The following is a 17,353-nucleotide window of genomic DNA, read 5'->3' on the forward strand; positions in this document are numbered from 1 at the left end:
TGTGCCTCATTACTTTTACCATCCTTTATGAAGTCCAACTCTTGTCCCTCCCATTGCTATTTTAGTTCTTTATCCATTCCACAAACTGGTTGTGTAAGGGAAACCCATTGCCAAGAGACAGGTTACAGTTACTATCCACTCAGTTCCTGACGGTGAGTGAATCCTCTTCACGCTGATTCCTCTCTTGCAGCACACCTAGTCCCAGAATGAACTGCAGCAAGAACCCTGACTTCGTCCTCTCGGGGCTGTTCCGTGACCCAGAGAAACAGCAGTTCCTCTTTGGTCTCTTCTTGGCCCTCTACTTGCTGAGTCTCCTAGGAAACTTGCTATTTCTCCTAGCTATTTTTGCAGACATCCATCTCCACACTCCCATGTACTTCTTCCTCAGCCAGCTCTCCCTGGTGGATGTCTGCCTTACTTCCACCACAGTCCCCAAAATACTTGAAGATTTGTGGACCAGCAACAGATTCATCTCTTTCACTGGATGTCTAGCCCAATTATATTTCTTTGTTGTTTTTGCTAATATGGACAATCTGCTTTTGACTGCCATGGCTATTGACCGCTACGCTGCCATCTGCCGTCCTCTGCACTATCCACTGCTAATGACTCCTTGCAGATGTGGGTTGCTGGTGGGTGGGTCATGGGGAGTGGCATACTCTGACTCTTTGATTCAAACCTTGTTGCTAACCCGACTATCCTTCTATACTAATCAAGAGATTCCTCACTTTTTCTGTGATTTTTACCCACTGTTACGGCTTTCCTGCTCTGATACTCACCTCAATGAGGACCTGATGATGGTTCTGACAGCACTTTTAGGAATCAGTCCTCTCCTCTGCATTGTAAGCTCTTATGCCCATATTTTCCATGCTGTAGCTAGGGTTCCATCAACTCAGGGGAAAAAGAAAGCCCTGGCCACATGTAGCTCCCACCTCTCCATGGTCATCCTCTTCTACAGCACAGTCTTTGCCACATACCTGAAGCCCACATCAACTTCTCGCTCCTCTGGGGAGCTGGTTTCTGCTGTCATGTATACCCTGGTAACTCCCACACTCAACCCTTTTATTTATAGTCTGAGAAATAAGGATGTAAAAAGTTCACTAAAAAGGGTTCTGGGCATGGAGAGTTCTTGGGATTAGGGATAATCCCTGTAAACAAACATTTTGGGAAAAATTTCTCCTCGTCGCAACACCACATTTACAAAATGAGTCATTTAACACCAAGGCTATCACAGAGCATCACATAATCTATTGGGAAGTACACTGATAAAGAAATCAGAATAACTAGGTTCTAGGTCCCACTCCACTGGGTGTTTTGGTTAGTGTTTGCCTTCTAATACTGTTATTGAAATTTGATCATCTGTTGCCATCACTACTGCCATTTGGACCACCATTGTCATTTCTATCAGTGATTTAATAATGAAGATCCTCACATTCAACTTTATTATGAGCAAAATTACCTTTGTTGACTTGAGTCACCATACAAATTACCATCTTCAGTACTATCCTGATTAATACCACCAGTACCATCACCATAAGTAAAAGAATGGAAACTTGTCTTATATGTTTTTTCCTTTTAATTCCTCATTTTTCAGGATGATTTTTATATACGTATACTTGTGCTATGTTTGAGAATTTCTGAGGAGGTTCTGGTACCTATGGTTGACAATTGGAAGATAGGTAAAAGCAGAAGAATTTTAAAAAATATTCTCTTTTGTAATAGAACAAAAGTATTTTCTGTATGTTTATTTATTAGTTTTGTTCTGCAAAAGAAAAATGGTTTAAGCATCGATCAATGAATGGATTCTTCTTTCAGATATAGTTTGTCACAGGGTGATGCAGAGACATTAATTGCATTGCATTATAAAGATAATGGACTCTAACTAGATCAGTCACTCTTATATGTCTGACTTGTCTTTCTATATATGTCATGTATTATTTCCAAGCAGAGACTTTGTATTGTGTTTATTTGAACCACTTCCTATAGTTCACATTATTGTACACTATGCATGATATGGTCTGGCTAAAGACCTGATGACTAATTCAACTGAACTATATTCATGGGTTAGATAGAGCTCTGACTTAGCAAGAGCACTTCTGAGACTCTCAAACTGGATTGTCTGTTCAGCATCTGCATCTGACCTATGCTCATCACAGACTTTCTTCCTGGATCATCTAAAACTAAATACTTCTTTTTGAATTCTAATCTAATGATTTCTTATAACACACGTTCCAAAAAACTTATTTTCAAATGAATGATTTCAGTAGCCCCTCCTTATCTGCAGTTTCACATTCCACAGTTTCACTTGCCCCAAGTCAACCATAGTCCAAAAATAATATATAGAAATTTCCAGAAATAAACAATTCATAAGTTTTAAGTTATGCACTATTTTCACTCCACAGCACCCAGGTTATGAATCATCCCTTTGTCCAGCTTATCTAGACTGTATATGCTACCCTGACTTACAATACATACAATAAGATATTTTGAGAGAGACAGAGACCACATTCATGTAACTTTTGTCATACTATATTGTTATAATTGTTCTATTTTATTATTAGTTATTGTTGTGAATCTCTTATTGTGCCTAATTTATAAGTTAAACTTTATCGTAGGTATGTATGTATAGGAAAAACAGTATATTTAAGGTTCAGTGCTATCCATGGTATCAAGTATCCATTGGGGGAATGTATCCACTTAGAACATATCCCCCATAGATAAGGCAGACTACTGTGTTGACTGGATAATCCAAGTTCATATGTCCTCTGGTCCTAGAAGCAGTCTCTCCTATTCCTCAGCATCCAGTGACTACAAACATTTTTCTCTTTCTCTGAGTGTCTATCCTTCATCTGGATTCTGGATGCCACTGACAACGGTGTATCTAAGAGAAGCCAGCTTCTATGTGTTGTAGAAGTGAGCAACAGAGGTCAAACATCCAAAAAGGAATCAGGAACCCAATGATGACAACAATAATTTATGGCATCAGTAGCAGGTTAAGATGTATACCAAGTCCATTCAGTACCTCATTAGAAGATATATTATGGGGTTCCTGAGGACAGAAACCAAAGGTCAGATTTAACTAGCCTGAAAATAACAAAGAAAGATAAGGGAAATCATATAGATACAGAAAAGATTTTCCCCATAAAAACTAGTTTCTGAGAGAGAATGCAAGAACTCTCTGTCTGGAGTCTTTAGGGTGAGAATTGTTATAAATACAGATGTTCAACTATTATTAATAGTTTATAATACCTTGACCTAGAACAAGATAGCAGAGATAGACTTATGTATTTTGAATTAAATACACACACACACACACACACACACACATATATATGGTTGTGCATCTTGCTACTTTGGTTAGCATGTATAAAGTACCATAGTTACAACTTGGTATTTTGGAACAAGGTCTTGACCCATAACTATCACTAAGCACTTCTCATACCTGTCTACCATCATCAGTACTACAATTCTCCCCACCCTCATTTTTCTTAACATCGTTCAATATAATTTAATCCAATTCTGAAAGTATATATTGAGCACCTACAATAAGAAAGGAATTGTGAGAAGCACTAAAGAGGATGATCAGCCTTCACCAATGAAAAACTTAGATTCAGGTACATAATTTCTTATAATAACAGTCTAATAAGGTATTTGCTACAAGAAAACCATTTTTCAAAATATGAAGCACTCTACTTCTGGGCATGATGGACTAACCAGTACCGGACTATCCTCTCATCATACATAACTATAAAACAGGACAAAACATTTGGTCAGTTGTTCAGGCAATCAGAAGCAGGTAATACAAGCCTGTGAACCCTGAAATAGAAAGCTCACAAGGTGGGGCATAATCACCCAGCTCTCTACCTGGGTACAATTTCCTGACTATGGTCCAAAGAAATGAAATGCAAGCAGAGAACAATGGTGTTGGAAGAGATCACTGAGAGAATGTGACTGCTGGTTCATCTGCAAGCTGGCCCTGGGCAAGGGGAGGCTCCTTACCTCCATCCCTATCCCTGGAATGTGTGTTCTGCCTAAGTTCTGCTCACACTAGTTGCTTTTTCAAGGATGCAGCCTTAAGAGAGTAAAGTGTTGTTGAGATCATCTAGTCTATGTACATGACTGAATCCCATTAAGCCTCTATATAATCTTTTAAAATTCTGGCACGTGGGTGTGTAGATTACCTGTCTTGTGGTTGCCCAAGATGGATCTTGTATGTAAGTTATAAGGCTTGTTAAAATTGCCACCTACCAGTCTGGAGTGGTCTGCCTCTTCCTTCAGTCTCTCCTTGCCCCTACTGTGTACAAGTGCCAGTTTTTAATTTCACCTGGGGAACTGCTGAGGTTGTCAATCAACACATGGGCAATCCCACTGAACTAAGAAAGCAGAAATCAAAGTTTGGGGCCCCCGAAGCAACTGAAAGTCATAGGACAGGACATCAGAGAGAAGACGTCTCTGCAGAGGAGACCCAAGATACATTTGAATGGGGTGAGATGACTGTGAGCTGTGACTTTTCGAAAGATCATTCGAGAATTATCAGAGAGAAGCTGCTATAGGATCAAAATTAAACAGACACTAGAAGTGGAGCAAGGCTAGAAGAGGAGTAGTACCAGTAGGGGATGTTGTTCTGGCTCTGCTAAAGTGGGGAAATTCCACTGAAATCTCATTAATTCCCCTGTCATCAACCTGATGCAAAATCCAAGCCTTAAGAGTAAAAACCACATCCTTAAGTAAGGCCTACTCTAGACCTGGCCTAAGATGGGCTAAAGCCCAATCCTAACTATGCCTACCAGGAGGAGAGCATTTGGAGAGTGAGTCATGGCACAGTAGACATGCTTCCAAAGCACCTTGCACTTTCCACAAATCCATACTACCAAAGAATAAAACCAAGCCTACTCAAGTTCAAGATGATCCTCCCTGATTTGAAATCTGCTAGAACAAAACCTAATATTCTTCTATAGAAGATAACAGAATTCAGAGTTTCTACAATGATCTGTATTCAGTCAAAAATTGGTCATACAAAGACATAGGAAAATCTGATCAATATTCAAGAAAAAAGGAGGTTAATAAAACTAAACTTGATGTGGCCCAGATGTAGGAATCTACAGACAAAGATTTTAAACAGCAATTTACATATTTAAAACATTAAAAGAAAAAAATGTTGAAAGGATTAAATCACTTTAGGCATTAGTCACCAACTTTCATGATGGATGCGAAAAATATTAGGTGAAAGGTTGATTGGGAACAGAAGAATACATGGATCACAATGACACCACTTGAATCCACTGGTCAATAGCATAAATAGCATGACTAAACATGGGACAAGCAAACACTGTGTGCCTCACGAGATGATGCATTAGAAATAATACCAGTAGGGAGCTGACCCAGTGGCATAGTGGTTGAGTTCTAAGCGCTCAGCTTTGGTGGTCCAGGTTTGCAGGTTCAGATCCTGAGTACAAACCTACACCACTCATCAGTCATGCTGAGGCAGTGACTCACATACAAAGTAGAAGAAGATTGGCACAAATGTTAGCTCAGGGTGAATCTTCCTCACCAAAAAGAAAGAAAGAAAGAAAGAAAGAAAGAAAGAAAAAAGGGAAGAAGGAAGGAAGGAAGGAAGGAAGGAAGGACGGAAGGAAGGAAGGAAAGAAGGAAGGAAGGAAGGAAGGAGGAGGAAGAGGAAGGAAAGAAGGAAAGAAGGAAAGAAAGAAAAAACACCAGTAACTTTGGGATATCCTGTTAAAAAGTTAACTAAGATCCAAGGAAGCTTCTAACTCAATATCAGTTTTGTAGTGTGCCTGAGAATTAGCATTTTTTATTATAACATAAGTACACAACATTAACCTTTTGATTGCTGGGGCATATATTTCAAAGACTTCCACCTTGAAACATATTGCCAGCTACACAATTAGATAAAGAGCCGGGCCACCCCACCCATGAAATTCCCCTTTAGAAAGCTCTGGGCGACCTAACTAACTGTGTAAGTGACCCTGCTTTTCCCTTCTTGAGCTTTAATTCCCACTCATGTTTTAAATTCACCAACAAAGAGTGAACCTGAAAAACCCTAGGCACCACACCCTTGACCCCAGTGAAGGGAGAACCCCAGGTCCATGCTCTCTCTCTCTCTACCCAACACCTCTCTATGTGGCCCCAGGCATGCCATGTACCTTCTAGGACTTATGAGTAACAAATCTTGTTTTTTCATAATTCCCTAGTGGGTTTGCTGAAGTGTGTCTTGCAATCATAAGAACCACAAGGGCCAGCCAGCCATAACATTGTCTCTGGTCAGGAAAATGTCTCTGAGGGCTCACCAGAGGTAGTACCAGCCCAGGTGAGTGCCCGAGGCATTCCCATCACTATTGATAGGCTGAGATCGACACAAAACAAGTTTATATAAAATGCAAAATATGAGAATAGATGTTAAGCAAAACTATAAGTATCAATAGGTCTAACTTAGAATGTGGAACATTCTACAGGACAGATAACCAAGTTTCTCCAATAACTCAATGATGTGAAAACCAAGACAGGAAGAGGACTACTCTGAAATAAGGCACTAAGAATCATAAGATACATTATGTGAACCCTGTTTGCCTCGTAATTTTAAGAATTTACCTAAAGATAATTGGAGAAATTTGAACATGGCTTATGTATTAGATAACACTGTGGAAATAAGGATAATTTTCTTAAGTATAATGGCAGGGTTGGCACATTTTTTAAAAATGTCTTTATCAGTCAGATGGCATAGTAAATACTTGCCTATGGCATACACACTTAACACAACTTACACAAAATGATACTTACACAACATCTGGAATTTGCTCTAAAATTTTACAGAAAAAGGAAATATAGATAGTCGAAACAAGATTGACAAATATTGATATTGAAGCTGGATGACGGTTACATGGGGGTTAATATATTCTCTCTACTTTTGTGTATGTTTAAAATTTTCTATAATAGAGAAGTTAAACATAAATAAAGTACATTCAGCTTTAAATGTTTTTAACATGTGAACCTCAGACCTGGCAATTTAACTCCTAGGAGTTTATTATAGGAAAATCTGGATGTAAACTATGTTCATACGGTGAAAGGATTGAATACAACCGAAAATTCACAGAATAGATCATTTAAACAAATCACATTTAGTCATACTAAAGAAACCCAGAAGAATAAATAAGTACATATTTCTCAAAATAGAAGGATGTTCAAGACATAATATTCAGTGGAAAACCAGATTACAAACTTCCATGAACCAACAAGTGTATACACACACACACAAACACACACACATGTAGCCAATATTTCTAGGTTTGCTTTGTGTTCCTATTTTTGTATATCTATTTTCTATATTAAATATCCATTGCCTATTTAATAAAGAAAAAAATTAAAGATAAAAGCAAAAGTTTTTAAGTTATCATTAGAAAATTGTAGCTCTACCATCCTCATTTTTAGAGTAAATGTAGAACATTTCACAGGTAAACATCAGAATAGAACAAAGTTATTCCTCCACAACCAACCCTGGCAGACATCCCAATGGAGATATGCAAAGTCCAAAGAAAATCTTCACCACCATCCTCCTTCAATCAAGCGTCTCAGTTTGCTTAATCTAGAAAAGCCTCCATAGTTCGTGATGAACTTCCTTATTCCTCAGTGTGTAGATCACAGGATTGAAGAGAGGGGAGAACACAGTATACAGCAGGGCAAAGACCTTGGAGAGGAGCTAGGAGTGGACAGCAGAGGGTGCAATGTACAAGACCATGAGAGTTCCCTAGAATGTGGACTCTACAGCTCAATGGGAGGAACATGTGAAGAAAGCCTTTTGCCACTGGCCCCAGGAGGAACTCTCAGCACAGCTACCACGATCTTAGCATAAGATGTCAGAATAAGTCCAAAGGGAACAGTGAGAGAGACCACACAGAGATTGAATATTGTCATCTGCACTATGCTGGGATCTGATCAGTCCAGGCCCATCAAAGGCGCGAAGTCACAGTAAAAATAGTCAACGGGTTTGGGGCCACAGAATCTCAGCTGGGCCATCGGGGCCACAACCAATCCATCTACCATGAAGCCAGAAATCCATCCAATGGCCCCAGCCCCAAGCATCATCTGGGCCCCATCAAGAATGGGTAGCAGATTGCCAAGTAGCGATCATATGCCATGACATCCAGCAGGAAGCATTCCGCTGTGGGAAGAGAACCAAAGATAAAGAACTGGAGCAAGCAACCAGCCACAGAGATGGCTGCCTCCCGCAAGAAGCCCTCCAACATTTTTGGCACCACTGTGGAGGTATAGAGGATCTCCAGGAAGGACAGATTAATCAGGAAGAAATACATGGGCGTGTGGAGTCTCAGGGAACTAACCACTGCCACAATGATTAGCATATTCCCTATGATAATGGAGGTGTAGATGAGAGTGAACACAATAAAGAAAAGGAGATGCAGCTCAGCTACGTCAGAGAAACCAAGGAGGACAAATTCAGTAATAGTTTGGTTTCTTATGGAGACAATTTCCATGTGGATCATCCAACTTTCTACCTGGCAGTGATTAAGGGAGGAATTTTAGTGCAGTTCTATACCTTCTACACAAGTCTGAGATAAGCATGGCTAAAATGAAAAAGGGAAGAGTGAGTCTCCAAAACAAGTCACTACACAAGTCCTCATCCTGTCCCCTTTTGAATTGGTTTCTGTTCTCTAACTCCTATCGTTCCCTGCATTCCTGAATTATACAATTCTTCAAGGCTCAAGAGAGTTTATCCAAATTCACAATTGCAGTCTTCAGAGCCCTGTACCCTATTACTTCAATCTACTATCTCTGATATAATAAATCCCATCCTTCTAATCTGTATAACCAGGGATATAGTCTTCCTCATGTGCAACTGTGTAATATCCTCCCAATGCCTTCTAGACATGTCTGTGCTTCAACTCAAAATCAGCATGTTCAAAAACAACCTCTTGTATCTTCCCCAACCACAGCCAACTCCACTGCGTGGTGTGAAAATTCTGCCTTGATTCTCAAGCTTACTGCATCATAGTCATCTTTATCTTAATACCATCTCTCATTCCCCATCCCCCAATCAGTGAAATCTCATTGATTGTTCCTTGGAAAATTCTTATATATTCCCTCCTCACTATCCCACCATTAATCTCACAATGTCTTCAAAACTATCTTAATACAGTTACCTTCTGTGTGGCCTTCAAGTCTCTAGTTTTTCCTCTCCATTATCAAAATACTCTTCTTTAAATTCTAGTTTCCTCAAATTATTCAAGATTTTTTAGTGGAAATATGATAAATGACAATGTTTGGGAAAGTGTAGGTGCTGTGAGAGCAGAGAGAGACCAAACTCAGACTGAGGGTCAAGGAGGATGTGAGAATCAAGGTTAAGGAAGGGTCTCTGAAGAAGGTAGTTTGTAGGCTAAGTTTTGAAAGAGTTGGCCAGGCAAAGGACAGGAGAGTGGTCAGAACATTCCAAGCAGAGAGATACATATGAAAGCCAAGATATATAATTGAGCTTCTAGGGATTGGAAAATGGGGTTTTGTACCTGCAGGAAAGATCTCATATGCTATCCAAAGGGAGGTGTGTGTTTATATTAAGACATGAGATTACATCAAATGATTAAGACTAGAGGGGAAAGCTACAGGAAAAAAAAAAATATATATATATATATATATATGAATTTTTTTCATGTATGTGTATATACATACCAAACCCTAACAATTTTATTTTACAGGTTGTGAGACTAATAAGTATATATTACATTTATTATCATGCAAAATTTAAGTTCTCTTTAATACAAATAGTCTAGAAGATCAGTTATCTAAAAGGTGGAAACTGGGTGGCTGAGGGCCAAATGTGGGTGGGAGACGTTTGACTGCATACTATTTTGTGATTTTGCCTGAGGCCAAAAATGTCCTTTGCACAGAATTTTATTTCCCATTCTTCTGCTTATTGCTACTAGGAAATCTTCAAAGTCCCGGCTTAAGTTTCCTCTCCTCCAGGAAGCCTCTTGACTAACGGAGCCCTTTATTTCTTGAGCCATCATGTTCTAAGTAATTTATAGAAGATATACCAGTGCTGAGAATACTAGGCCAACTAAAACCAGTCCATATTCTTAAGGAGCTTAACAATACATTATGGAAGATGGACAATCAACAGATAATTGCAATATACTAAAAGAAAGTTAATGTTCAACCTGCAATAAACATTGCTGAAAAGGAGTCATCCTGAAGTGATCAATGATTGCTGTGGAAAATGGTAAGTATGGAGGTGAGAGCATTTCAGGTAGTGAGAAAATCATGAGTAGACACTGAAGCAAGAAACAGCATAGAATGTGAGGAGGGGACCCAGATGTCAGGAGGAAAGTAGCCAAGGGCAATTAAAAGAAACTCATTTCTGAAGAAGCATTAGAATTGAGGTGAAGAATGGTGGAAGACAGGGATAGAGTGGTGGGCCAGGACCAGAGCATGGGAGGAGGTGCTTTCCAGTCACAAGGAGGAGCTAGAGCTTTATCCTGCTGGCAATAAGTCACACCTGAAGGCTTTTAAGCACTAGGGTGGCATGGTTCAACCTGCGTTTAGGTAGTTTTAAGGAAGCTAAACACAAGGTAACAAGAATGAAAGAAAGAATGACTCCACATAGTTGAAACCTAGTGTGCAAATGTGTGCTGCCTTTAATTGATCATTCATTATTTTGTTGTTTGCACTTTCTCCTCCACAAAAAGACTGCTAGTTCATTTATCACAGAGATTAAAATTTATATCCACCACACTCAACAAAATCCTAACATGGTTAAGCCTTAAATATCTAATGTTTAATACCACTGCTCCTATAACCAAGCTCACGTGAAGTGATCAGAGAGGGGTTCTGTACTTCAAAGACCTAGAAATCCCACTGATTCTGTTGCCATCCTCTAACTCCTGCCTCTAGAACCTATTCCCTTACCATATACTCCATATGTACTTCCTTGTGATATGAACTTGACACTCCTCTGTGGACCTCCTTTAACTCCTAGATCATTTATTCAGCCCAAGCTCAATCTGAGCTTAAATTCATTCTACAGAATTCCTTTCCAGGAAGAGAAGTAGGTGTGCAAACCAGGCTAGAAGACCTCCAGTAATAAACAGCTCACCAGCACCACCTCCCCAGAAAGTCAGTGTGAACATTGGATCCTACTGACTCTTAGTAGTGTATTCCTATAATGAACCAAGATTTAATTGTTGTAGATTCACTTATTCATGCTCAAGGTCATAAGTAAAGTCTATTCCTTATTTTATATGATAGCACTTCAGCTAGTTGAAATCAGAAAGGTGTGGAGTAGAGGACAGTGCATCAAAGACAAACGTAAGTTTAATGATTTTTTTTGAGAAACTGATGTGCTTATTGCAATAAATTTCACAACTTTGTTCAAAGGAACAATAGTATCATTTCTCTCATTGCAACTATCTTCTAAAAGCTTTTGGGGAATGCAGAATGAGGCTAAGAGTAAGAAGGGGAACCAAAGGAAAGGAAGTGATATTGACCTCCAAAGGCAAGAGGGTAAAGAAAGGGCGGTGGTCACAGGCATATGTCCCTGGGTGGTAATCTGTAAGAATCCACAAAAACTTAAGTATTGGCAAAACCAAGCCCCCAACACACACACAACATTGGAAGGAGAGAAGAAACATATTACAGTATCCCCAGGCACCATTTACCTTCATTAAGCCACTGAAAAATGTTGAACAACGCAGATTTATCTAGGGATGCAGTTAGAAAACAACAGCTTAGATGAGAATGGCAGCAAAGAGTGAAATATAAATATTATGGGAGCTCAGGGTATTGAGCTGTTTTCAATGAGGCCAAGGTGGTGTAATCCACCTGTACATGAGCCAGTCGACCTCAAACAGAAGAAAATTTTCATTTCTTATTCCCAAATAGAACACCTAATTTATTTATTTTTCTTCCTTTTTTTTTGGAGGAAGATTAGCCCTGAACTAACTGCTGCCAAAACTCCTCCTTTTGCTGAGGAAGACTGGCCCTGTGCTAACATCCATGCCCATCTTCCTCCACTTTACATGTGGGATGCCTACCACAGCATGGCTTGCCAAGCGGTGCCATGTCCGAGATCCCAATCGGTGAACCCCAGTCCTCAAAGTGGAACATGCGCACTTAACTGCTGCACCACTGGGCCGACCCCAAGAACATCTAATTTAAATAAATATGTGTGTGAGGTCACAGAATCTGCTAGCAAAGTTCAAGGAAATATGGTTGTATTCCCTCTCAACAACCAGATTTTTCTTGGAAGTGTTTTATTTATTTATTTATTTATTTATTGAGGAAGATTAGCCTTAAGCTAACATCCACCACGAATCCTCCTCTTTCTGTTGAGGAAGACTGGACCTGAGCCAATATCCGTGCACATATTCCTCTACTTTTACATGTGGGATGCTTGCCACTGCATGGCTTGTCAAGCTGCTAGGCACTCAGGATGTGAACCAGAGAACCCTGGGCTGCTGAAATGGAACATGCGAACTTAACTACTGAAATAGTTTTCACTATTTTCACGTCATAACATAATCCTGGCTTTTCAGATGACTGCATCCCCAACTCTATTTTTCAAGGAGTTGGTAGAGTGTCAAAAAAGAGGAAAGTAAAGAGAAGGTAGTATGATGTGAGGATTATAGAGAAATGGCAAAGACAGCAACAGCAGGGTTAACTGGAGAAGAGACCATTATTCCCTTAAAAACAGAGCAGTCATGGAAGAGGGTAGGGGCTGAATTTAGAGTTGAGGACTCCAAAAAATGCAGGAAGAGTTTGAAATCAAGATGAATTTCACCATACTAACAGATATGGAAGAGAAAATAGTGCAAAATATCTGTCTAATTTCTGAAAAACAGCCAATCACAGACTCAGCTCTATACGTGTAAAAGTTATAGCAGGGAGCCCTCAATTAAAACTATCACCATTTCTTGAAAAGAAATTCAAAGAACGCTCCAAGAAAAAAATATTTGAGGCAATATACGAAACTGAATTTTAATTTATCTTTGGGAATGAGAAAAAATTATTCTCATATATTTTTCAATGTCTGCTTAACATGCTATTTTTATAAACAAAAAGCAAATAGTGAATAAATCTTAATTTAGTTTGAATTTTTAATCTGTTAACTTTCTTCAATCCTGTTTGGAATTTTCTCTATAATAAAGCAGAAAAAAACTAAAAAAAAATTCATAGCAAACCTCATTTAAGCACGTCCCAGTTCTGTTAGCCCCTAAGAAAGTAGGAGGATAAATTCCCACTATGAAAAAATCGCTGTGAGGGTGTCGTATTCTATAACATGCTCCAGCTGAAGCTGTCCTCATGAACATCTACTGTTCTCCATCTCCAGGGAGAATAGCTAAAGGAAAGATGTTGAGATGCAGCAGGAAAGATTGAAAATCAACTTCTTAAAGGCTCAATGGAAAAAGTAGCAACGGTAGCATTCCAGAGGAACACTGGGATTTCCTTAAATATCTTTGAAAAAGAGACTTTTTAAATCCCTAGGTTAAAATAAATGTTACTGATTCATCTTTTTTCCATTTATTACAACATGTCTACATTTTCATAATTTGAAAAATAGAAAAAGAAAACAGTTTACCTGGTACCTGGGAAACACATAAAAAATGTGAACTGGTAAAATTTTTACATGGTAAAAAGTTAAAAATGTATGCAGTGGAAATTATATCTTTATAAAGTCTATAAAGACAAAATCTAGAGTTTTTATTTAAAGGACCTTTGAACTAAGTTATAAAGAATTATACAAAAATAGGAAACTCATCTGAAATAGCAATATTAAAGAAAAAATGGTGAAGAGAATATGTGCTAAGATTTACTGAACACTTCAGAATATTGAAGTTTCCTGCTTCAACTCCCTCCCTCCTTGCATTCAATCTGAAATAATGTAGGATATTGATTAGAAATGTCATGCTTGTCACCCTCCACTCCACAGAACCATTCTATCCTCCACTCTGAATCTCCTTTTCTAGCTCCAAGACTCTTCTGTCCTTCCGTTGTAGGTCCTTCCCTTTATCACAAAGGAGGGCTGACAATTTCCCAGAGGGGAGACACCCCTGAGAACCAATTACAGATTTCCTGGAGAGCAGCATTAAATGAACGAGAAATATCAGCCCCCTGAGACACTTGGCTTTATCCAGAAGAGGTTCCTGAACTGTTGGCTTGACCAAAAATGCACCAGAAACCAAGAGTCGTATGGAACTACAACTGCAGTTCCCAGTACTCCTTCTTCTTCTCATTGGCTGGCACTGAGCTCTTCATCCTTACCACCATGGCCTTTGACCGCTATGCTGTCATCTGCCAACCACTACACTACCCACTGCTACTCAGCAGCCAATCATGTGGTATTCTGGCTGGGGTTTCCTGGTCTGTGGGATTTCTCTGCCCCACGTTCCTCTCATTCCTTCTTGCACAAGTCTCCTTCTGTATTCCCAACCAGATCAACCACTTCTGTGATGCTGATCAGATTTTCTGCCTTTCCTGCACAGACACATATGCCATCCCAGTAGTGGGCTATGCTTTTAGCACTGTCATTATCTTAGGAGCCCTGGTCTTTACCATGGCTTCCTATGCCCAAATCTTGGCCACAAATCTAGCCATGGTTTCCACTGCTGCCCAACACAAGGCCTTTTCCACATGCAAAGCTGACCTTTCTGTGGTGACTATCTCCTTTGGCACTCTCATCTTCATGCATGTCCACCCAGCAATAAAATATGAACCAAATATCAAAAAGATTGTGGCTATCTTCTACTCAGTCATCACTCCACTTTTCAATCCTCTCATCTATATACTCCACAACAAGGATGTGAAAGAAGCTCTGAAGTTCTTAGTGTCCTAGACCCAAAGAATCTGCCATTCAAACAGGGAGACTCAATGATGATGACACACAAGAAGCCAGAGAAAGCAAAGCTGGTGGAATATCCAAATAGAAAATAATTCCTAACCACTACCTTTCACCTGTGCAATGTATCTTTTTAAATCGTTAAGTTCATATATTTGGTTTTAGTGAGTTATCTCATTTTACAGGCATGTTTTAAGTGAAAGACTTACTTCCCCTGCTACCCAGTGTGTCTTACTGCCTGTTCCTTCAGTTGTTCAGCTTCCCCAGAAGGGTGGATAATCTCATGCTAATATCAGTGCAGGGAAATGGCACAGACTTTGTAGTCCATGCATCTGGATTGGAAATCCAGCTCTCCCACTTGCCAGCATTGGTCAGGTAGGTCACTGAGAGTTCTACATAGATAAACAAAGAAGAGTAAATTCTTTTTATTTCTCTCAGAGGGTTGTTCTTACATTCAACTGACCTAATAACAAGTAAATCAATGAACAAGTTGGTTTATTTGACTACATTAACCTCCGTCAAGAACGATTACAAAGATCAAAATACTTATTTTTTCACAGCACAGTTTTTTCCTTATAATAAAGACAAAGCGTTCTCATTACACAGAAGTGAAATAATACAAAATTGCATGATATAGAAAGTAGGAGATCATTCTCTAGCTTAATAAAAAAAGAAAACAATTTTCAGTGGTGTCCATAATGGTGACTGCAAGGCTTTCAACTAAAAGATTTTTTTTCATTTCTATGGTTAAAAATGTCTGCCAGATAAGCCAAATCTAGATAAAAATATTTATTCTGGAGTGTCCCAAATGTGACAGTTTTGTTAAAAAAAAAATAGATTTCAGAAAGCCAGACAGATTCTAGATGACAGGCAAGCTCTTCTTATTATGACCCCATTTCATGACAAAATCTTTTTTAAATTCAGTGCTACAGAGCTCTGATTCTGATAACTTCTGATGGCTATTCTCACTGTGGATTTTCAGTGTTGTTGGAAACATTTGTATTGTTGGAACATGCCCGTGTAAAGTACAGTGAATAAAAAGAATTCAGGAACTCCCTCCACCACTAAAGTATCAAAACCAGATGCGTCACCAAACATCACAGAAGCTCCATCTGAGCAAAGAGTGAAACTTTTCTTTACAAAACCTTGTTTCACAAAAACCAAAATCTTTTATAATTTCCAAAACTTCAGTGACCTTAAGAGTTTACAAAGAAAATTCATAAAACAGGAATTCTCTGATAACATTAGCTTGAGCAGAGCAAACAGACAAACAGATCTGGTACATTGAGAGATGTCTGCAGTTTCACCCAATTGTGCACTGAAGAGAAACGTCAAGGATGTTGCTCCTCAACAAGCTACTTCAAAATGTTTAAAGAAAGATCAACTACTCCAGATTAATTTTCATCTTTAACAAAGAAGTCTCCTCCAGTTTTTCCTCAGTTCCCTTCTATAAGCCATCTGCCCCATTTCCAGGGCACCTGACTTCACTAAATTTCCTCCATCAAGCTTCTTTTGCTGGCAATTTGAAAGCAACTTTGCAGTGTGCTCTAAGAAATGTTTTTGTAAATTAGCAAATCCTAGTTTATAAGTGTCCTAGCTTTTTCAAGCTGAGTTCTCTTCACATTGAAAACATAAACATCAAACCTTGTTTTGATGCATTTTCAGAATAAACAGATCTGAGGTGCTTTTTCAATTTGTCAGACTTTATATTTTTAGTCACAAGAATTTTTCCACCATGTAAACGCAAAATTTAATAGGAAATTAAATCAATTAATTACATGACATTTCACTTAACAGATTTTTGACTTCTTTATGAAGAGATTGAATATATACATTTTTCACAGTATAAGAACTGGAAATTTTAATAAACTTATTTCAGTTCAACAGAAGTTGGTACAAGTTTCAGCTACAAAAACAGTATTGATTATGTCAAGAGAAATTCTATAGTGATTAGTTCACAAGTAGCCTAGTGACTACCAATTTAATGGGAAATTTGTGGGCAAATTTTTTGCTGTTCCCTGTGTCAAATTATGGAAGAAACAGAGCATCATTCACCTAGAGGCAGTCATAAGAAACAAATGAAAAGGGAGGAAATCCTCTAAAATCAATGAATTATTTGGAAATTATTCAAATGATTTGAACGATAATTTATGTGTGTAATTATATCATCCAGGAAAGAGCTCTACAATACATATGTTTTTTTTTTTTGAGGAAGATTAGCCCTGAGCTAACATCTACCACCAATCCTCCTCTTTTTTGCTGAGGAAGACTGGCCCTGAGCTAACATCCCTGCTGATCTTCCTCTACTTTATACATGGGACGCCTGCTGCAGCATGGCTTGACAAACGGTGTGTAGGCCCACACCCGGGATCCAAACCAGCGAACCCCAGGCAGCTAAAGGGGAACATGCGAACTTAACTGCTGCACCACCGGGCCGGCCATATACTATATATTTTTATTCAGTTAGAAGATTATATGATACATAATAAATAAGTTATT

The 17,353-nt window shown here is 38.8% G+C and overlaps 2 protein-coding genes and 1 pseudogene across 2 annotated transcripts; 2 read left to right on the forward strand and 1 right to left on the reverse strand.

Annotated features, from left to right (window-relative positions):
- Positions 1 to 203: 203 nt before the first annotated feature.
- Positions 204 to 1,136, forward strand: LOC103542821 (olfactory receptor 1f45-like). The gene has a single exon (XM_070583889.1). It carries the CDS (start codon positions 207 to 209, stop codon positions 1,134 to 1,136), a length of 930 nt encoding a protein of 309 aa, XP_070439990.1. The 5' UTR covers positions 204 to 206.
- Positions 1,137 to 7,570: 6,434 nt separating this feature from the next.
- Positions 7,571 to 8,513, reverse strand: LOC139077168 (olfactory receptor 11A1-like; annotated as a pseudogene).
- Positions 8,514 to 14,185: 5,672 nt separating this feature from the next.
- LOC103542820 (olfactory receptor 6N2-like) lies at positions 14,186 to 14,851 on the forward strand. The gene has a single exon (XM_008509753.2). It carries the CDS (start codon positions 14,186 to 14,188, stop codon positions 14,849 to 14,851), a length of 666 nt encoding a protein of 221 aa, XP_008507975.2.
- The last annotated feature ends 2,502 nt before the right edge of the window (positions 14,852 to 17,353 follow it).

The sequence above is a fragment of the Equus przewalskii genome, chromosome 19 (assembly GCF_037783145.1).
Source record: "Equus przewalskii isolate Varuska chromosome 19, EquPr2, whole genome shotgun sequence".
NCBI lineage: Eukaryota > Metazoa > Chordata > Mammalia > Perissodactyla > Equidae > Equus > Equus przewalskii.

What these genes read in the sequence shown, in the direction of transcription:
- LOC103542821 (XM_070583889.1), top strand. Translation starts at nt 207, where the DNA reads ATGAACTGCAGCAAGAACCCTGACTTCGTCCTCTCGGGGCTGTTCCGT.
- LOC103542820 (XM_008509753.2), top strand. Translation starts at nt 14,186, where the DNA reads ATGCACCAGAAACCAAGAGTCGTATGGAACTACAACTGCAGTTCCCAG.